Here is a 23,132-nt window from a genome sequence, read left to right as displayed (position 1 = left end):
TTATTTCTTTATTAGTCGTCTCAGGGCTCCTAAAACTTCTTTATTCCTCAGACTATAAATAAATGGATTTAGCAAGGGGATTATTATTGTGTAAAATAAAGAATACAATTTTTCCTTATCTTCAGCTGGTCCAGACCCAGGACGGATATAAATGAGGAAGAGATTTCCATAGAACAAAGAGACAGAGAGCAGGTGGGCACTGCAGGTAGAGAAAGCTTTGCTTCTGCCCTTCTCGGACTTCTTTCTCAGGATGGTGAAGAGCACACGGGTATAAGAGACTGCAATGTTTGCAAATGTGAAGGATTGTATAAAGATTGAGCAGATGAAAACCACCAGCATGTTAAGTGTAGGATCGGTGCAAGAAATTGTGAATAATTGTACAATTTCACAATAGAAATAATGTATAACATTGGACCTGCAGAAAGTTAACCTAACTAACAACCCCACATGAATTGTTGAATTCAGAATACCTATAAAATACGTAACAACTATAAACTGAGCACAGAGCTTATTGGACATCACCACTGGATAAAGCAGGGGGTTGCATATGGCGACATATCGGTCATAGGCCATCACCAGCAGGAGGAAACATTCCGTGGTTGCACTAGAGCAAAAAAAGTAAAATTGGGTGAAGCACTCAGTCAGAGACATCTCACGATCTGTAGATAAAAAATTGACAAGCATCTTGGGGGTCACAGAAGAGGAAGTGCACGCATCGGCAAAAGCTAAACTGCTGAGGAATAAGTACATGGGAGTAGTATGAAGGTGGGGGTCCTTCCAGATGAGAGCAATCAGGCCAAGGTTGCCCACCATGGTGACGAGGTAGATGACGAAGAACACCAGGAAGAGTGGCACCTGCAACTCGGGACGCTCAGTGAGTCCTGTGAGGACAAGCTCAGTCGCGAGAGTCTGGTTTCTTCCCGCCATATCTGACCTGGACAATCACTAAGATGAAAAAGGTGAGAAACAACCAGACAGAATTGTAAGATGGTGGGCATTTTGTGCTACTAATGTATTCCTATGTGATGCTTCTCTACTAGTATTAAATGTTTACTTTTACTTCTTTACTTATATTTACTTAAAGTTTCTTATAATTAAAAAATGAACACAAAGAGACATGTAAATTTAATGCAAATACTTTACTTTTCAGTCCAGCAAAGGTTTCTACACCTTCATGCATTCATCTTGAAGTTCATATGAAAAATTAGTTAATATTGGGTAATATAAGGAGTAAGAACAGTCAAGCGGAGTTAATAGTGAACTAAGTTAAAGGCTTAATGAGCAAAACATTAGGACAAGAGAGTAAGTGGACAGAATGGAGAGATTAAAAATGAATTCTAGTGTGCATATGACTGATATGAAACAATAAAAATTTTAGATTCAAACTGGAAAGAATGTCTGTAACTACCAGCTATGTGTTTAGAAATAATAACCTATGGCATGAATAATAAAAACCCAGAGATAGATATCAGGGTTCAAGCTGAAGATCAGAAAAGCAAAGCAGCCAGCCACTAGAGAGTTCTCAACTCTACAAAGGCTCAGACCAATGAGGGGTGATCCTGTCCCCCAGTGTGACTGCAGACTGTGATGCTCTCCACCACACCTCAGACTGCCCTGAGAATGCACTGAGCTCCTGCCTTATACTCAACTTTAGTGCTGGGATTAAAGGCGTTTCACCCCAAGTGCTGGCATCAACGGTGTCAGCTCTGTTTCCCTTTCAGACTGATTAATTCTCTTGTACCCCAGGATGGCCTTGAACTCACAGAAATCCATCTGCCTCCGTCTCCAAAGTGCTAGGATTAAAAGTGGAGCCTGTCTTCTATGGCTAGTTAGTGACTTAGTTCTGCCTTCTGATCTTCAGGGAAGCTTTATTTGTTAGATTACATACAAATTATCACTACAATAAACTAGGCTCCACGCTCACACCATGGAACACAAAACTTAGAAAGCAACACATGGCAAAGAAAGGGTAGGTTTGCGCTATTATCCAAAGGTAGAAATTCAGTATCAAACAAACCACAGCAACGACAAACAGTATCTTAAAGACAAAGAACATACCCTAGAAATAAAAGCATAAATACACAAGGATTAATCTCTCTCTCCCTCTCTCTTTGTGTTTGTGTGTGTCAGTGCGTGTGTGTGTGTGTGTGTGTGTGTGTGTGTAATATGCAATGCATTATTTTTCAAGGTGTGAAGGAACCCGCATATCTAGAATGAAGAAATAGGAGAAAATATGATAATTCATAATATAGACTAAAATTTGGTGATGAAAGGAGAAATGGCAACAAAAACTGGAGATTGCCAGAAAGTATCAAATCTTAAGAGTAACATATAACCTAATGAAAATAATTATTGCCATACAGTCAATAATTTTGTATAAAAACAAGCATTTAAAAATATATTTTACATGTTTTTAAAGGATGCTAAATACATTACTCTCTTTGGGGCATGGAATTGTTTTATTTTGTGAGGGGAGATACAAGAAAGAAATCGGGCTTCTACATGTTAATGGTATAGAATAGAGGCAGAAACAAAGGAGAAGTGACTTCATGTTGCCATTTTTTGTAGGGGTATTTCTGCACTGAAAAATTCCAGTGTAAACGAGTAGCTCTTCATCTTTAATTTTGCAACTAAAACTCAGCTAAGTTCAGAAATGACACTGAGGAAAAGAACCATATTTACTTGCCATTGGTTCTCAAGGTTCCTAACACGGTGATCCTTTAATACAGTGTCTCATGCTGTGGTGACCCTCTAACATATAATTTTTTCATTGTTACTTCATAGCTGTAATTGTGCTACTGTTATGAATTGTAATATAAATATCTGTGTTTTCCTATTGTCTTAGGTGGGGGTCACGATACACAGGATGAGAACCACTGACTTGGATATTTTAAGTGAGGAAACTTTTTAGCATAGAGCATAGATACCTTCTCTAAAAACTCAAACTTATCTTTAATTATATAAAATAAAGAGTCAGATTGACAAAAAATGAAAGTTGTTGTTTGTCCAACACTGTTCTGATACAGCTTATTCCTGTGTTCTTTATTTCTGACCCTATCATAAAAGGACATGTAATACAAACATGAATAGAGACATTTTCATTCTTGACCATTTCTGAAAGAATATCCAGTTTTTATATGAATATTTTAAGGAAAAATAAATGCAAGAATATATGTTATGGGAGGGCACGGGAGGAGGGGAGGGAAAGGGAGAGGGACCTCGAACTGACTTGTGAAGCAACCTTGTTTCTTATCTAAATTTAAAATGGAAAATAAAAAAAATAATAATAAATTAAAAAAAATTAAAAAAAGAATATATGTTATTATGTTTCCATATATAGAAAGCATAAATAATTTGATAGGAATAGCTAATACTTAAAAACAATAAAATTTTAATTATAGTATTAGAAAATCTATGTTCATCTAGTTTTAAAATATCAGCTGTCACAATACATATCACCATGCAGAATGAACATGTTCTGTCTAGTTGTTCTGTCTTCACTGAAAATGCAAGAATGGGAGCAACTCGGAATTCTTTTAAATATCTACACAAACTCTATTATGCAAAAGAAAACCAAATACTGTTTAAAATTATAACTTATTAGATACATATCTTCTAAGACTCAAGATTCTTCATATTCTCAAACTGCTGATATTTGCCGTTTCAGATCATGCAGAATTCATTTGAGGCAAAAAACTAATAAACTTTGTGATTTTTGTATATAAAATATATGAGGGGGAAATTACTCGCTTGGGTTTCACTACTCTATTAATTAATGCAAATTTCTTAACAGTGCTGCCCCTTCCACCATGAAATATTAATGGAGCATCAACAATGAGCATCAATTTCTATGCCTGGAGCTGCTTCTATATTTTAACAGAAAAAAAGCAACTTTGTAACAGTGAAAATCATGAAAATATCTCCACTCTCACCCAATCCCTGCAAAACATTGGAAACCTGGAACCATGTTCATATTCTGGAAGAACCATGCAAAGTACAGAATGAGGCAGTGTTATTTGTGTACAAATTTTCCTCAAAAGCTCCAAACTGGAGCAGGATAGCATTTCTTTCATCTACTGTGAACCCACCCTTTAAATAATGTTGAAGTTCCCTGAGTACGTTGAAAAGACTCCCAATGGGATGATGCCTGCATTGTTCTACTGGGCATTGCCAACCATCATTAAATCATCCACACAAAGCATCAATTAAGAGTGTGCATGTGTAACTCAGATGCTCTGCAGGGGCTTGTTTAGCACTTATAATAAACAGAATTTACAGTGCGTTTGTTTTCCTTCCTGTTATTTTCCATAATTGAGCACAATCAAAACTCTCTAATTAACTGTATTTTCATGTAACAAATACCAAAGGCACTTGACATTTAACAAGTTCAAACCTAAGATGGTCTTTATCCCATTCCTAAGCCTAATTTTCCTCTTGTGTTCTTAGGAAACCAAATCTGTACTGAAGGGTTGTATCAGGTTTATATATCTGACTGAAAAACATTAAGAGCCACTGGAAAATGCTAACGTATAGTGTAAAATATATCACTGTTCATAACAGGACAAATTCATGAGACTGAAACTGGGAAATCCTTCAGCTTTAAAGAAGAAACTCTAAAGGGACTATTTGGGCAGAAGACTTTATTTTTAAAAAACTGTTCTAAATAAGAAAGCAGGAATTTACAAGACCTTTACAAGTTCAGTGAAATTAAGGTCAAGCAGTATCTTTGTTTCAGGTACATTTGTTTGTCAGTATGGAAGAACTGTGATGGGGAAGTCCTGTGTATATGTCAACAAAGCACCGTTGTCCAATAAGAATGCAAGATAGGTGGACATAGGAGTCAAGGAGGATGCTGGGAAAGAGAGACACGGCAGAGACAATGTAGCCCACCAGAGAAGTAAGATGTCTAGACCCTTTTCTCCGATAAGAGAAATACTTAGATTAACAATTATGGATTAGGCAGTAAGAAACAAGAAAAGAGCCAACAGCTTCATAATTAATACAGCCTCCTGTGCGTTATTTGGGGACTGCAATTGTGGCAGAGCCCAAGCGGCTGGTGGGGAAAAACCAAAGTGGCTGGCAGAGGAAAACTACACGTTACAGAACTGAATCACTTGAAGGTGTTATGTCAGCTAGAATACAGTGCCAGGCTTTATGTACTTCCTGCTGAGTGGGTCTTACAACCAATTAGACAGGTGTTGCTTACTGACCACTATGAGTGCCACTATTGCACTTTTAAGGATATCTGTCATGCTGGTCATTGTTGTGGTTCATAGAAACCACAGATGAGTAGGAATATTGATGGCCTCTGTACCTTGCAAATTTTCAAAGCACATTACAGCACTACAAAACTCCTCAGGGAGGAGGATTTGGGATCAGATTCATCCCAATTCCTTTGTGTCCTGTGTCCAAAGTGAATGGTGTCTTCAACAACAGAGATTTACCTTCAATTTCTAGGAGGCAACAAAGGGCAGCATAATGAGCCAATGTTGTTTTAGGAGTCTGTTGGAGTGCCCTGATAAACACTTGGAAAGGAAGAGTCTCACTCCTGAGGTCATGGATCTTAGAGGAGAACCCAATGTTGTTGCCTTCCTAAACCTGTATAATTCCTAACTTCATTCTAAATGCCCATCCTATACTCACAGATACGTGTATGTCTTATGCCTCATCAAAGAAGCTTCTCTTTGTAGCAAATGAAAACCATTACCAAAAGCCATGGCTGGTCAAAATGAGGGGGTATCTAACCCCAGTTGATATGTCTGAAACACAACCCCTATACCTAAGGCTTGGGAAACATCACCAAATGCATGAGGATAAAACTAGGACGACAAACTATGTTGTACAATGCATGAAAGATAAAATGTAAAGGTACTCTGTATATGATTAATTACACTAAATGAAAGGTTATTAAATATTACTTAGTTCAAAATTAAATAAAAATTAATCCTGACTTTATATTTACAAAATTAAGGTTGTCTTTTTGTTTTAAAAGGAAAACACCTAGCTTGGATAGCAAAGGTTTTTATGCTTTTCCATCTATGGAGTGGAGCATTTGAAACTCAATGAGTAGAATATACCAGTATACCACCAGGTCATAGTTAACAATATGCCCTAATGCTGAATTTATATATTTTCCTATAGGATTGTCTCAGCGTAAGAAATATTAGGTTTGGAAAAATTATTCTTATTTGAAGAATTCTTGCTGACTTACATATTTCTGAATATGTTGTCTTTGTTGCTTATTTCCTGTTGTTTGGTTTTTGCAAAAAATAAACATGAACTTGGGTAGGTCTGGAGGTGAGGAGTATCTGGGAGGTATCAGGGGAGGAAAAAGAATGTGAAGAAAATATATTGTATGAAAACTTATTAAATAAAAATTTTTAAATGACTCAGAATTATATAATATTAAAGTACTTAAAATTAGTTATTTAAATATTAAAATTTGATGACTTCAATAAATGTGAGAAATATTGACCTCTTCAAAGGTCTTGTTAAATCTCACATAAATAACCATTCGAGGGCTAGGAAGATGGACCAATGGATAAGAGAGTTTGTTGGGCAAACCTGAGTTTGAATCCTCAGTACCCATGTAAAATGCACAGGCTCACTATTAACCAAAGCATACTAGCAGCTGAAGACCAGAGGATCACTGGAACTTGCTGGACAGGACCCTGACTTAAAGTTAAGTGAGAGGTCCTGTCTCAAAATGACTAAGTTGAAAATGAAAAAGCAGGACAACCGATATCTTTTTCTGACCTCTCTCTCTCTCTCTCTCTCTCTCTCTCTCTCTCTCTCTCTCTCTCTCTCTCTCTCTCTCTCTCTCTCTCTCTCTCTCTCTCTCTCTCTCTCTCTCTCTCTCACACACACACACACACACACACACATATTCTGTGAACAATTAGGATAGTTACCACATGGAGTAAGAGCTTAACGTAAAAACAAGATTTTTCTCCATAGCAAATATAAAATGTGATTATGACAGGGTAAACTTACATTTGCAACATTTAACCATTAAATAAAAATACATTAAAAGTAGTAGAACATATTTTGGATAGCATAAATGTATTTTAAACTGAGGATTTCTACAAATATAGAGTTTAATAGTCACACATGACTATTAAAATTTATACACCTGTAAACACTTGAGTTTATGTTACAAAGATATTTAATTTGCTGAGTTAATTTTAACCTATCTGTATGGATTTAAAATAACAAATAATTGAGATCTGCCTTTAAAGTGTGCATTAATGATTTAAAAGTCCATAATAGTTCTATGACAATCACAGAGACAAAAGATTACATTTCATTATTTAGCAGTATATTAGCTTACTATATGTGATAATACAAGATTAGAAATTTTGATGTATTTAAAAATTAAACACCAAAAATTTTTCTGGAAAATATTTATGGTTTTATAAATTTTCTCAGAGCACCTAAAACTTCCTTGTTTCTTAAGCTATAAATAAAGGGGTTTAGCAGAGGTATCACAATGGTGTAGAACAGTGAATACATTTTATCTTTGTATTGACTTGGTCCAGACCCAGGGCTCACGTACATGAAGAAGAGAGTGCCGTAGAACAAAGACACAGAGAGCAGGTGAGAACTGCAGGTGGAGAAAGCTTTACTTCTGCTCCCCTCTGACTTAGTTTTTAGGATGGAAAAGAGGACACAGGCATAGGAGACTATGATACTCATGAAAGTAATAGCTTGTATGACAGCAGAAAAAACGAAGACCACTAATGCATTAATAGATGGGTCAGTGCAAGAAATTGTATAGAGTGGCAAGATCTCACAGTAGAAATGATCTATTACATTGGACCTGCAGAATGTTAATCTAAATAATAATCCTACATGTATAAGTGGATGCAGAAAACCGATTACATATGAAACACTTATCAGGCAAGTGCACATTCTGTTGGACATAACTACAAGATAGAACAGAGGGTTGCATATGGCAACATAGCGGTCATAGGCCATCATTACCAGAAGGAAACATTCTGTGGTTGCACTGGATCCAAAAATATAATACTGGGCCATGCATTCAAAGAGGGAAATCATTCTACCATTGTCTAAGATGTTGACAAGCATCCTGGGAGTCACTGAGGATGAAGTACAGGCATCAGCAAAGGCTAAACTTCCAAGAAAAATGTACATAGGTGTGTGAAGATGGGGATCCTTCCAGATGAGAAAGATTAAGCCAAGGTTGCCCACCATGGTGGTGACATAGATGAGGAAGAACACCAGGAACAGGGGGACTTGCAGGTCTGGACGATCTGTTATTCCTCTGAGAACAAACTCAGTCAGCAGGGTCCTGTTCACCTCCATAACATCCCCTCAGCCTGCTCACTGCAAGGAGACTAAGATGTAGAAGCTGTGACCAAGGTTCAAACAAGATGTAGAAATTATGAGCAAGATTCAAACAAGGTGGAGTTGATGTCAGTGTCATATTTTCTCTCTCAGATTCTCATTAATAAATCCATATGAGTATGGAATACTTTTGTTTTTACAAATACACCTAACATATGAGGATTCTTGGAATGATTATAAGGTACAGCAAATTTTAATATGTTTTTATGAGAAATATAAGGAAAAGCCTAAAGACACCAATAAGGTCTTAGAGTGCAGTCATAATCACTCTAAGTTGTATAATAGCTATAACAATTTATATATAAGAATGGAAATTACTTGATGCATTATGCACAGCAGTTACTTTAAACAACACTGATAAAAATACAAAGCTGCATAATCAATTCCTCAGCTACTTCTTAATTCTTTATACTGAATAACAAAACAAAAAGAACTCTAGTTTTAATAATATATATCATTAATTTTTCCTAAGACAAACAAAAAATAGCAAATCAAACTCTTACTTCAGATAAATATTGTTTTAATTTCCACCATAAAATTATATTGACCAGTCATTGGTTCATTTAGGAAACTAATTATTTGGTATGTTCTATATTATGACACTTTCATTCTTTGCTTATTACATAGGATCAATAACTGAGGTGATATGGCCAAGCAGTTAAAACAAATGTTATAAGAGGAAACACACATATTCACACATACACTAGTGATTTGTTTGCATATTAAAGATCAATACAAGAGCTGTCCTTACACTTACCAATTCAAAAAAGTATGCAGCTGACAATACATTTTAATAGTTTAATTACACATGCTTCAAAGGAGATGGTAACAATGTTCCAGTTGCTCCTATAATATTACATAGTTTGTTATCAAAGTTAGAATATACCATTACAAAAAAAGTCACAACCCTGAAACAAATAACTTCATGCAAACAAGGATTGCTGAGTAGGAAAAACAGTCTTCTATATGGAAGAATGTACTAACTGGTTATCCAATACTAAATGACCAGCACTGAAAGCATATACATATGAGTACATTATATAGACTGAGAATGTTATTTTATGTAACTATATATATAAATATACTGCAGAAATTATCACTTTCCTTTTTGCTGAGAATATGGGACACAATCTTTGTTTGTGGTTTGATTGACCATGATAGCATGTTAACTAACAGGGAAGCTGAAGATGAGTCTAATAATTACTTGGTATTCTACACTAAATCTCCAAAGTCATCATTATCCTTATTTAATACCTTCTGAGAATTCAACAGTGAAACTGACTCCTTAGATACCTAATCTAATCCTTTCTACATATTTCTGGGAATGCTATCTAAAACCATGAACCAGGTGAAGAGAAAGTGACTATCCTAAGATGTCACACACTTCTGTGGTTCAAAGCAAATGGAAAAATCTTTCTGATACAGGAAGATTTGCAATGTCATTATCAGAAAACACTCACTTAGTTAAATATCCAGCATATTCATTCTATAGCATTATCTTACAGGAGTATTTTTTTATTTCAAAGTCTTTTAGTCTCAATTAGACCTCCAAATAACTCAGTTGTCTATCCTAATCCAACTTGTGAATCTTGTTTTTAAATTTTTCTCTGCCAAATTTTGGCTTCACCAAGAAACATTCCCTTAACAATCTGTAAGTCTGCGATTTACACTGATGTAAATAAACATAATACCAAAATGCTAAGCATAGAGTTCTTCACACATTCACACAATTGAGTTCAAATTTCTGGTCTAAAAATAACTAAGTGTATATGTAAGGATTAAGAGGATCACACAAGATATTTCGAGTATTTTTTTCTAATCGGTACTCTTTACCATTTTGTAGATAAATACTCTCACTAGAGATGTCCCTTGTATATTAGCAATTTTAAGAAACAACTCTTAGTATTAAAATATTCTGTTTTAAAAAATAATAGCATCCAAAGAAAATACTGTATCCTCACCTAATTCCCATAAGAAGATGTGTGGATGTGGATGCCATGAGATATAATCACGATGAACTCTTAAAGCGAAGAATGAAAATAGCATAGGCAATTGTTCTCTTCATGTTTATTTTCCTTAAGAAGACTTTGGATTGAATGATTTTTCTCACATCTTAAATACTACTTATGAGGTTAGTACTGAAATTCCCTCAATGCTACTAAAAGAATCTCAGTAGAATAGCCAGTCCCCAGATAGCATGCAAAATTTAAGAAGTCTCTATGAGAAATACTATTATAACAATTGTTTCCACATATCTTTTTTCTTTCTAAAACAAAAGCATTACAGCTTAATGATAATAAAACATGTATTCCAATAAGAGTCTTCGTGTATTTTATATGTAACATACTTTCCAATTGCATTTGACTTAGGATAAAACAACTGACAATTTCAAGATTCTATTGTTTTTTTCTGCTGAGTAATACTCCATTGTGTAAATGTACCACATTTTCTCTATCCACTCTTCAGTTGAGGGGCATCTAGGTTGCTTCCAGGTTCTGGCTATTACAAATAATGCTGCTATGAACATAGTGGAGGAGATGCCCTTGTTGTATGAATTTGCCTCATTTGGATATATGCCTAAGAATGGAATTGCTGGGTCTTGTGGTAGATTAATTCCCATTTTCCTGAGGAATCTCCATACTGATTTCCAAAGAGGCTGTATGAGTTGGCACTCCCACCAGCAGTGGAGATCAAAGGAAGACAAATTGGAAAAGAAGAAGTCAAAGTAGTATCAATATGATAGTATAAATAAGTAACCCTAAATTTTCTACCAGGGAACTCCTACAACTGATAAACACCTTCAGCAATGTGGCTAGATACAAGATTAACTTTAAAAAATCAGTAAAGTCCACCTATATACAAACAATAAACATGTTAAGAAAAATCAGGGAAACAGCACCCTTCACAATAGCCACAAATAATATAAAATATCTTGGAGTAATTGTAATGAAACAAGTGAAAGACCTATTATGACAAGAACTTCAGGTTTTCTTGAAGAAAGTAAATGGAAAAGATATTAGAAGATGGAAAGATCTTTTATGCTCATGCATCAGTAGGATCAACATAGTAAAAATAACCGTCTTATCAAAAGTAATCTACAGATTCAATTTAATAAAATTTAATAACATTATGTTCATAATTTTTGTGACTAATATTTATCTTGTCAGAAAATGAACTAAGAGAAATGATAAATAATTATTAAAGTAAGCATTATTATTTTAGGAACTATTAGCATAATTTCCTATTGTAGATCATTAATAAAGGGTTTCAATATATGAATCATATGTAATGTGCATAATTGTATAATGTGTCACACTAAATGAACTGTGGTGATGCTGACTTAGGTACATTACTATGGCCTCTGTTTGAAGTTAATCTAGGTCTTAACTAATGTAACTTTTTGTTGAACTTTAAGTGTGTGTACGACTTAATTATCTTGTTATACTATGAAAGAAAAGATAGAAAGGACTTGGAGGAAAGTAGCTATGTCACTAAAGTTATTTTTAGAAACTGATATTTATAATATTTGTGTAATATTTGTAACAACTGTGTGGCATCAATATCAGATATATAAATGTATTACAGAGTTTTAAAGAATATAGTTAATGCTACAAGGGTTTATAAATGAGATTTTGAGGAAATAAATGAATCATCTGGACGTATACTGTTCATTATCTAAGTAGTGAAAGCTGCTGGTACCAATCCAACAAGACAACAACAGTTTTTAGAGTTTCTCCTGTAGAATGATGCTGCATTGGATGCAGTTCTTCTCCTTACTGATAAAATTTAGTTTTTATGTTTTATATGGGCAATCATATTTCAGAGTTTCCTAGAGAACTAATTATTATTTACCATGTCCTTTGCCTTACAGAAGTTTTCCAGTTTCAGGAAGTCCCATTTATTGATTTTTGCTCTCAGTGTCTATGCTACTAGTATTATGTTTAGGAAGTGGTCTCCTGTGACAATGTGTTCAAGGCTACTTCCCACTTTCTCTTTCATCAGATTCAATGTAACTAGATTTATGTCGAGGTCATTGATCTACTTGGACTTGAGTTTTGTATTTGTCTATAGAAAGATGATCAATTAAGCTGGATAGTTTTTATGTGAACTTGACATACGCTAGAATCATGTTGGAAGAAGAAACTCAATTGCTATAATGCCCCCAATAGATTAGACTATGAGCAAGTTTGTGAGGTATTTTCTTGATTGATGATTGATGTGAGAGACCTATCTCACTGTGGGTGGTGGCACCCCTGGGCTGGTGAACCTGAGTGCTATGAAAAAAGCAGACCACTAACCTGCATTTCTTTTTGTTTGTTTGTTGCTTTTTTTGGTTTTCGAGACAGGGTTTCTCTGTATTGCTTTGGAGGGTGTCCTGGAATTTAAATTTCTTAATTATCCTAAACAGTTTAACAATAGGTTTCAAGGTCTAGAACTTTACACTACATTTTGAAATGAGCAGCATAAGTACAATACCTTAAACAAGAGTAGGAACACACACACACACAAAATGTTGTAACAAAAATAACCGTAAATTTGCATCAGTATACAAAATTCCACACCAATGTAAAATGTTTGAGACTAGTAGTTGCCTTTTAGTTTAAACATGGATTTAATAATCTACCTTTCATCTTATCATTCTTATATCTGCATCCCCTTTTTTTCACTAGATAGGAGAGAAAGAAATCCCTTAATCTAACCTCCTTCGTTTAATGTCATCCCTGACTATGACTCATAACAACTTGCAACTAACCCCACTAAATATCCATAACCTCCTGAATGACCAAAAAACACCCACCCCATATCTTGGGCAACGTGGGCAAAATTACTTCCTGATGTATGGGGGCAATAGCATCTTTAGGGGACACTGGGAAAATTGGGAAAATAGTAAAGTCCTGGAATCTAGCTGTATCATTCCCTGTCCAGTCTCTGTGTGACGGGAAGTTCAGGGCTTAACTGAATCCCTGGATGAAGTAGTCTGTTGTGCTGGCTTTGAGGTTGTACCAGATGCAGATTTTTGAGGAAACTGCAACAGAGGCATTCTGAGAGGCGGGGTCACCTGAGCTACTTGTCCTCATTGGTGCTTTGTCCTTTTTTCCTGAAAATAGACAAAAATTTAAAGATAGCATACATATCTACATTAACACAAGTGAGGAATTCTTGGTGCACAAATCATCTGAAGAAGACTCTCTGTTCTGTGATGGAGCAGGTAGAAGATATCTGTCAACTTTGTAAATCCATTTGGACTATATAACCAAAGTGTAATATAAATCTCCATTCACTCCATAAGAAAGGAGGGCATTTAATAAGAAGTCATGAGGACTCTGTAGCCAACAAAATTTATCATGCTTCATCGAGTCTCAGAGCTGTTCCTATGTACAGGGATCAGCATATATGGCACCTGTCTGGTAGTTCTTCTTGGTTTCTTCCTTCACATCTACAGCCAAGTAGGAAAGTCAGTTACATTTAAAACACCAGGAGACTCCCAATGGAATACATGTTTTATTTTCATTATGTTGTAATGCTTTTGTTTTCAAAAGAAAGAAAACACGAAAACAATTGTTATAATAGGTTCTCTATTAGTGACTTCTTAATTTTTTAATACTATCTAGAGATTGGCTATTCTACTGGGATTCATTTATTAGCATTGAAGGAATTTCAATGTTAAACTCACAAGAAGCATTTAAGATGTGAGAAAAAAATCATTCAATCCTAACTCTTCCTAAGGAAAATTAACATGAAGAGAACAATTGCCTATGTTCTTTTTGTTCTTCACCAGAAGAGATCTTCATGATGACTTAAATCTCATAGCATCCACATCCATACATCTTATGGGAAGCAGGTGAGTTACAGTATTTTATCTGGATGTAATTACTTTTTTGAGTAGAAGCTTTTAATACTAACAGTTTTTCATAAAAGTACTAATAGACAGTGAATATCTCTGGTGAGGGGAATTATTGAATAGAAAGCAGTACTGATGGGGAAAAACTTTAAAATCTTGTCAGATCCTCTTAGTCTTTAAGCATAGGTATTTGTGCACTAGAAATTTGAAGTCAATTATGTGAATGTGTGAAGAACTCTATGCTTAGTGTTTCCACTATGCTGATTATTGACATCAATGAAAAACTATAGACATAGATTGCTGAGTGTATGCTTCTTTGTAAAGTCAAATTTTTCAGAGAAAAGTTAAAAAGAAGATGTATGAGTTAGATTAGGGAGGATAACCCAGGTATTCAGAGGTGCAATTAAGACTCAAAGATTTTGAAATTAAATATGTGTTAGTGTGCTTTGTAAAATAATACAATAAAACCAATATGCTGTATATTTTACAAAGAAACTGTATTCTGCAAATCTTCCTTTAGCAGAAAGGTTTTTTCAACTTCTGAGAACCACAGAAGTGTGTGACATCTTAGGATAGTCAGTTCCGTTCTTGCCTGGTTCATGGTTTAGATAGCATTCCTACACATATGTAGGATAGTCTTGTATCTGAAGAGTCACTTTCGTTACTGAACTCTTGGCAGATACTAAGCAAGAATAGTCTGATGCCTCTGCAGATTTAGTGTGGAATACCATATAATTATTAGACTCTTCATCAGCTTCTCTGTTAGTTAATATGTCATGATGCCAAGTCAAGCCCCCAAAAAAGAATTTGTTTCACATTCTCAACAAAAAAAATGAGAAGGAATAATTTCTACAGTATTACTTCTTTGTTTCAGAAAAAAATCCCTTAACAGATCCATATAATTTTTACTCTCAAGATTATTCTTATCATGCTTTTTAAAATAACTCTAAGTTTTACATATTGAGGTAGGGTAATTAGAAAGCATATGTTTTTAGAAATTGTGTTTCTGGTAGCCACAAACTGTGGTATGGAATAATTAGCAAGTTCATAAGGAACTTATCAACATGATATAGAAGCATAAGCACACCCATGTATCAGCAATTCAAGGATTTCAATATATGAATCACTACTGATGCTCATAACCAAGCATAATGTGTCATTTACTAAATGATGAACTGTGTTAACCTTGAATTGGATTCCCCTTCCTAATGCCAAGTTTCAACATAAGCTATTCTTCTCACTATTTTCCAATTTGTGAAGCTTTCAAACATTATTTTGAGAGTTTATTTTTGCTTTGTGTATCTTTGTCATAGACATTTTATATTAATTTACATCATCATGTTCTCCTCATCTGATTTTCTATTTAAAAAAATTTACAGTTTGAACATTTAAACAAAATCCAGAAAATGATGACATTGTGACTTCTTATTATGGCTGTTTTTTCAATACTTTTATTTCAGTGTTATTTGTATGCATGTTTTTATCCATTTTATTTTTTATTTCATTTTACATTCCAACCATAGCTCTCCCCCACACTTCCTCCCACCTACTTGCCACCTCACATCCCCCTTCATGATGCCCTAGCCCACCCCCAGTCCACTCCTCTTCAATATAATTTTTGAGACATATTTTTACCTCTCTCCAACTCTTCCCATATAATCCATATAATCCCTACCACTACTCTCTTTCAAATTCATGGCTTTTTTTCTTTAACTGTTATGCACATATATGTATATACGTACTTACCTATACACATATATATTATACACAGACACACACACCACACACATATATATATACACACACATATATATACATATATACACACACACACACACACACATATATATATATATATATATATATATATATATATATATGTTCCTAGCTATACAAAACGACCCTCTCAGTTGTATATATGTTTTCAGGGCTGACAACTTAGTACTGGGTAAACAATTGGTGTGCTCTTCCCTATAGAAGACTGATTTTTCCCACACAGCATTTCTTGTTTGCATGAAGTTATTTGTTATAGGGTTGTGACTTTTTTATAATGTTACATACTAACTTTGATAACTTCCTTTGTACTGCTATAGGAGCAACTGGAGTATAGACACAACCTCCTTAGAAGCATGTGTAATTGAACTATTAAAAGGCATTGTCAGATACATACCTTTTTGAAGTGGCAAATGTAAGGAGAGCTCTTGTATTGTTCTTTAATTTGCATCAAATCACTAGTGTTTGTGTGAAAAAAATGTGCTTCCTCTAGTAACAGTTATTTTAATTTTTTGACTATGTCACCTCAGCTATGGATTTCATGTCATGAGCTAAGAATGACAGTGTAATAATATAGAAGACATAAATAGTTTTCTAAATGAACTAATGCCAGGTCAATATATTTTAATTGAAGAAATTTTAAAAAATACTCATTTGAAATAAGAGTTTGATTTATTGCATTTTTGTTTCTCTTAGGAAAAAATAGTGATATCTTGTTAAAACTAAAGTTCCTTCTGTTTTTGTTGTTCATTATAAATAACATGAAAATCAGTTGAGAAATTGATATTCAGTTTGTACTTTTATCAGTATTGTTTAAAGTAACCAGAGCATATAATGCATTGAATAATTTCCATTCTTACTAGTATATAAACCATTATAGCTATCTAGGTACCTTAAAATGACTGTGAGTATACTGTAAAACCTTATTGGTGTCTTTAGGCTATCTCCTAATATTTCTCATAAATACATATAATTAAAACTCCTTATATCTCAAAACCATGCTAAGAATCTTCCTATGTTAGGTGTATTTGTAAATACAGAAGTATTCCACGTACATATGACTTGATTAATGAGAATCTGAGAGAGAAATATGACACTGACATCAACTCCACCTTGTTTGAATCTTGCTCATAATGTCTACATCTTGTTTGAACCTTGGTCACAGCTTCTGCATCTCAATCTCCTTGCAGTGACCAGGCTGAGGGGATGTTATGGAGGTGAACAGGACCCTGCTGACTGAGTTTGTTCTCAGAGGAATAACAGATCGTCCAGACCTGCAAGTCCCCCTGTTCCTGGTGTTCTTCCTCATCTATGTCACCACCATGGTGGGCAACCTTGGCTTAATCTTTCTCATCTGGAAGGATCCCCATCTTCACACTCCTATGTATATTTTCCTTGGAAGTTTAGCCTTTGCTGATGCCTGTACTTCATCCTCAGTGACTCCCAGGATGCTTGTCAACATCTTAGACAATGGTAGAATGATTTCTCTCTTTGAATGCATGGCCCAGTATTACGTTTTTGCATCCAGTGCAACCACAGAATGTTTCCTTCTGGTAATGATGGCCTATGACCGCTATGTTGCCATATGCAACCCTCTGCTCTATATTGTGGTGATGTCCAACAGAGTATGCACTTGCCTCATAAGTGTTTCATATGTAATCGGTTTTCTGCATCCACTTGTACATGTAGGATTATTATTTAGATTAACATTCTGCAGGTCCAATGTAATAGATCATTTCTACTGTGAGATCTTGCCACTCTATACAATTTCTTGCACTGACCCATCTATTAATGCATTAGTAGTCTTCATTTTTGCTGCTGTTATACAAGCTATTACTTTCATGAGTATCATAGTATCCTATGCTTGTGTCCTCTTTTCCATCCTAAAATCTAAGTCTGAGAGGGGCAGAAGCAAAGCTTTCTCCACCTGCAGTTCTCACCTGCTCTCTGTGTCTTTGTTCTATGGCACTCTCTTCTTCATGTACGTGAGCCCTGGGTCTGGACCAAGTCAATATAAAGATAAAATGTATTCACTGTTCTACACCATTGTGATACCTCTGCTAAACCCCTTTATTTATAGCTTAAGAAACAAGGAAGTTTTAGGTGCTCTGAGAAAATTTATAAAACCATAAATATTTTCCAGAAAAATTTTTGGTGTTTAATTTTTAAATACATCAAAATTTCTAATATTGTATTATCACATATAGTAAGCTAATAGTGATTGCAACATAAATATCACAGATTTCTAAATCATTAGTGTACACTTTAAAAGCATATCTCAATTATCTGTTATTTTAAATCCATACAGATAAATAAAAATTAACTCAACAAATTAAATCTCCTTGTAATATAAGCAAACTCTAATATATCAGATTATATATATATATGTGAATTTCTATTCCCTAAGGAACTCCTATTTTTATATAAATCCCTTGTTTAAAATATATTTATGCTCTTCAAAATATGTTTTACTACTTTTAGTAAATTTTTATTTAATGGTTAAAAATTGTGAATGTAAGTTTATCTTCTCATAATTACAGGAAAACTTACATTCCACATTTGATGCTCAAAATGTCTTGGTTTCAAGGAATCTCTTACTTTGTGTAGTTAACTTTTGCCATTGCTCACATTGTGTGTGTGTGTGTGTGTGTGTGTGTGTGTGTGTGTGTGTGTGTGTGTCTGATGCCTGTAGGTCAGAATATATCAGTTGTCCTACTTTCTCATTTTTTTTTTGGTTTTACGAAACAGGGTTTCTCTGTATTTTTTTGGAGGCTGTCAGACCAGCCCCGCCTCGAACTCACAGAGATCCGCCTGCCTCTGCCTCCCGAGTGCTAGGATTAAAGGCGTGCGCCACCACCACCCAGCTACTTTTTCATTTTCCAACTTAGTGATTTTGATAAATGATCTCTTACTTAACCTTGAGTCTGGATTCTGACCAGAAAGTCCCCGTGATCCTCTGGTCTCCAGCCCCTACTATGCTGTGGATATTGATTATCCTTTCTTTTTATAGATACAGGGAATAAACATTCTTGCCCAACATACCTTCTTACCCATTGAGCCATATTCCCAGCTCTAAAATAACTATGTAAGATTTAACAAGACTTTTAAGGGGGGTGATATTCTGTCATATTTGCTAAGTTACCAAAGTTTAGCAATTAAATGATTAAAATAGATTAAATTATTTTAATATCACATAATTATGAGTCATTTCAAAGCTTATTTTAAAGTTCTTTATATAAAAAGTTTCCATACAATGTGTATTGCTGAAGTTCTTTTCTTTCCTACAACACTTCCCAGATACTCCTCACCTCCTTATCTACCCATGTTTCTTCTCATAAACAAAACAATAACAACAACAACAAAACACTCAAAATATGTAATGTATCAAGAATTCTTGAGTAAGAATAACTGCTCCCAGCATAGTATTTCCTACTGCTGAAGCACTGATATTCCGACTAGGGAAGATTTCAACCCTATAGGAAACATATAAATTTAGCATTAAGCATTAAAATATTTTTAACCTGGTCATGGTGGCATGCGAGTACATTCTCCCACATCGGGTTTCGAATAATCAATTCCATAAGTGAATAGAGCATAAAAATATTTTTCCAACCTATTTTTCATTTTAAAATAAACATATAACCTTAATTTTGCAAGTATAAAGTTAGGATTAATTTTTATGTCGGTGCATTTAATTTTGACCTACGGAATTTTCAATACATAATTTAGTGAACTTACTAATATGCACATTAGCTTTAAATTTTATCTTTCATGCATTGTACAACATAGTTAACCCCCTAGTTTCATCGTATGCATTTACATTTTGGAAAAATCATTTACTGTTAGAGCCAAACATTTACAATCTAAAATTGTTTTCTATGCCAAGCTGCTTCTGTTTCCTGTTGTTTTTCATCAAAAATACATTTCACAATGATTTTTCCTACATTTGATGGTCCCATACTGTCTTATTTTATTGAAAATAGGTTATTTTATCATACCATACATCCTGATTATAGCCTTTCTTCCTTCCATTCATTCCAGTTCCTCCCTACTTACCACACCCTCCAGACCCACTCCCTTTCTGACTCTCTTTAGAAAAGAAAAGGCTTCTAAGAGATAACAACCAAACATGTCAGAAACAAAATATAATAAAATTAAGCAAGGACTTTCATATTCATGTTGGGCATGGCAACACAGTAAGAGGAAAAGAGTCCCAGAAGCAGGCACAAGAGTCAGAGACCCACTTGTTTTCATTGTCAAGAGTCCAATAAAAATACTGAACGAATAGCTACAATATATAAATGCAAAGGACTTGATGTAGATCTATGTAGGCCATGTGTTTGTGGCTTTAGTCTCTGTGGGCTCACATGTGCCATGCTCAGTCAGTTCGGAGGGTGTTGTTCTCCTGGTGTCTTCCACCCTCTCTGACTCCTACAATATTTCTGCATCCTCTTCTGACAGATTCCTTGAGAAATGAGGGGAAGGGTTTGGTGAGATTTTAAATTGGACTGTCTCCAAATAATATCTGGCTGAGGGTCTCTATTGCTTCCATCTGCTGCCAGAGGAAGCCTCTCTGATGATGACTGTATAAGGCACTGATCTGTGAGTATAGCAGAATACCATCATGATTAATTTTATTGTTTTGGTTTATGTGTATGTTGTAGCTGTTGTTTTGTTGTTTTTTTAACATTCCTATTTGGTTTTACCCTAAGTCTTTGGTCTGTCTAGTTTCTGGTTTTTAGTTACCCAAGCAGTGTCCGGTGTGGGTTCCATCTCATGGAGTGGTCCTTAAGCCAAATCAAATTTTGTTTGGCCACTCCCACAAGTTCTGTGCCATCATTGCCGTCTTACCATATTTTATGGTAAGAACAGATTGTAGGTCAAAGGTTTTATGGCTGAGTTGGTGTTTAAATTTATGTTTTGGTAGTCTACTGAGTACTTCCCCACACCAAGGAGACTAAAACATAGTGGAAGGGCTCAATATAAGTACCATCTCCACTTCTCCACATTCAATGAGTTGTGTGGATGTTGTCCTTGGCAACGTGGTCTTGCTCTCAGTTTTGGGATTTGTTCTTAGCATCAGCCTGGGTTGTTTGGGAATTTCCATGGGACCCCCTTGACCAACAACTTACCTGAATACAACCCAGACACACCACTGCAAGCCTTGCCTGGATACAAGAAATGGTCAGTTGAGACTCTATTCCCCATTATCAGCAATCATCACTAGGATCACCTTCATAGATTCCAGGAAGTTTACATTGTACTAGGTTTCCACACCACCCACAAAATGCCCCACAATTCTGGCATCTATCTCCACATTCTCTCCCTCCATCCCATCTCTCCACACACATCTGATCCCTTCTACATCTTGTGCCTCTGACTCCTATCCCCACCTGCCTCCAGCCCACCTGCAAAAATCTACTCATTTTCCAGTTCCCAGGGAGATTCATGCATTTCCCCCTTGGCATTTCCTTTTTATCTAACCTCTCTGAATAAAGCTTGGTTATCATTTACTGAATAATTAATATCTCCTTATAAAATAAACACCATGTTTATCTTTCTGGGTCTGGGTTACATCACTCAGAATTGTGTTTCCTAGTTCTATCTGCAAATTTCATGATGATATTATTTAAACAGTTGAGTAATAATTCATTTTGTAAATGTACCACCTTTTGTTTATCTGTTCTTCTGTTGAAAAACATCTATGTTGCTTCTAGTTTTGTATAATTACTAATAAAGTGGCAATGAACATGGCTGAGCAAGTGTCCTTGTGGTAGGATGGCACATGGTTTGGGTCCACGCCCAACCAAAGCATAACTGGGTCATGAGGTAGATCAATTCCCATTTTTTAAGGAACTGTCATATTGGTTTCTGTATTGTCTGTATAAATTTGCATTATCAGACAAAAAGGCAGCCCACAGAATGGGAAAAGATAATCACTAACCCCACATCTGACAGAGGGCTGATCTCCAAAATTTACAAAGAACTCAAGAAGCACAAGTCTCCAAAACACCAGAGGATGCAATTAAAAAGTGGGGTACAGAACTAAATAGAGAATTCTTAATAGGGAAGTCTAAAATGGCTGAAAGACACTTTAGAAAGTGCTCAGTATCCTTAACCATCAGGGAAATGCAAATCAAAACAACTCTGAGATACCATCTTACTCCTGTAAGAATAGCTAAAATAAAAAACACTAAAGACAATTTATACTGGAGAAGATGTGGAGAGAGGGGAACACTCCTCCACTGCTGGTGGGAGTGCCAACTTGTACATCCACTTTGGAAATCAGTATGGAGATTACTCAGGAAAATGGAAATCAATCTGCCACAACATCCAGCAGTTCCACTCTTAGGCATGTATCCAAAAGATGCAAATTCATACAATAAGGACATCTGTTCCACTATGTTCATAGCAGTATTATTTGTAATAGCCAGAACCTAGAAGCAACCTAGATGCCTCTCAACTGAAAAGTGGATAGAGAAAATGTGGTACATATTTACACAATGGAGTACTACTCAGTGGAAAAAAAAACAATAGAATCTTGAAATTCTCAGGCAAATGGATGGTACTAGAAGAAACCATCCTGAGTGAGGTAACCGAGTCACAAAAAGACAAACATGGTATGTACTCTCTTATATATGGATTTTAGACATGGATCAGGATAGTTACAGACTGCAATTCCACTGACAGAGAGTCTGCAAAACAGGAAAAACTTAAGAGAGATATGCATGGTACCCCACAGAAGAGGAATGAGGCAAGATCTCCTGAACAGATTGGGAACATGATGGGAGGGGTGTGTGGAGAGAGTGGGAGCTGGGAAGAAGAGATGGGGAGAAGAGGAAGAGAGAGTAGGTCATGAGGGAACAGGAAGGTTGAGAGGGGGGTAGAATAGGGGGAGAACAGGATGAGAAATACTATAATATGTGAGTCATAGGTTTGAAGAGATATCTGGCACCAGTTTAGATGTCTAGATGACACCAACTTGTAAGCTAAGCAATAGTGGAGAAACTATCTTAAATGTCCATTCCTGATAATGAACTTGCCTTCCTACAACCTTCATCCAGTGACTGATGGAAGAAAAGGCGAACACCCACAGTTAAACACTGAACTGATCCCATGGAACCCAGTGGCAGAAAGAGAGGAGCAATGA

At 35.4% G+C, this 23,132-nt stretch overlaps 3 protein-coding genes across 4 annotated transcripts; 1 reads left to right on the top strand and 2 right to left on the bottom strand.

Annotated features, from left to right (window-relative positions):
- On the bottom strand, nt 1-1,176 carry LOC101844305 (olfactory receptor 5AC1-like). Of its 2 annotated transcripts, XM_040750300.1 has the most exons (2): nt 1,169-1,176; nt 1-916 (listed from the first exon to the last, which is right to left on the bottom strand). In XM_040750300.1, the coding sequence occupies exons 1-2, from the start codon at nt 1,174-1,176 to the stop codon at nt 1-3; spliced, it is 924 nt and encodes a 307-aa protein (XP_040606234.1). The 2 variants fall into 2 exon arrangements, with proteins under 2 accessions (XP_040606234.1, XP_005076802.1); XM_005076745.1 differs by lacking the exon at nt 1,169-1,176 and having other exon boundaries at nt 1-927.
- A 6,228-nt stretch (nt 1,177-7,404) lies between these two features.
- LOC121141769 (olfactory receptor 5AC1-like) lies at nt 7,405-8,325 on the bottom strand. Its single transcript, XM_040750299.1, has one exon. The coding sequence runs from the start codon at nt 8,323-8,325 to the stop codon at nt 7,405-7,407; it is 921 nt and encodes a 306-aa protein (XP_040606233.1).
- Nucleotides 8,326-17,193: 8,868 nt separating this feature from the next.
- LOC121141768 (olfactory receptor 5AC1-like) lies at nt 17,194-18,114 on the top strand. Its single transcript, XM_040750298.1, has one exon. It carries the CDS (start codon nt 17,194-17,196, stop codon nt 18,112-18,114), a length of 921 nt encoding a protein of 306 aa, XP_040606232.1.
- Nucleotides 18,115-23,132: the final 5,018 nt, after the last annotated feature.

This window comes from Mesocricetus auratus, unplaced genomic scaffold (assembly GCF_017639785.1).
Source record: "Mesocricetus auratus isolate SY011 unplaced genomic scaffold, BCM_Maur_2.0 Super-Scaffold_100008, whole genome shotgun sequence".
Lineage (NCBI taxonomy): Eukaryota > Metazoa > Chordata > Mammalia > Rodentia > Cricetidae > Mesocricetus > Mesocricetus auratus.
The sequence above is the reverse complement of the archived record's forward strand: the minus strand, read 5'-3'. Positions and strand labels throughout refer to the sequence as shown.

Excerpts from the sequence above, each read along its gene's own strand:
- LOC101844305 (XM_005076745.1), bottom strand. The coding sequence starts at position 927 with ATGGCGGGAAGAAACCAGACTCTCGCGACTGAGCTTGTCCTCACAGGA.
- LOC121141769 (XM_040750299.1), bottom strand. The coding sequence starts at position 8,325 with ATGGAGGTGAACAGGACCCTGCTGACTGAGTTTGTTCTCAGAGGAATA.
- LOC121141768 (XM_040750298.1), top strand. The coding sequence starts at position 17,194 with ATGGAGGTGAACAGGACCCTGCTGACTGAGTTTGTTCTCAGAGGAATA.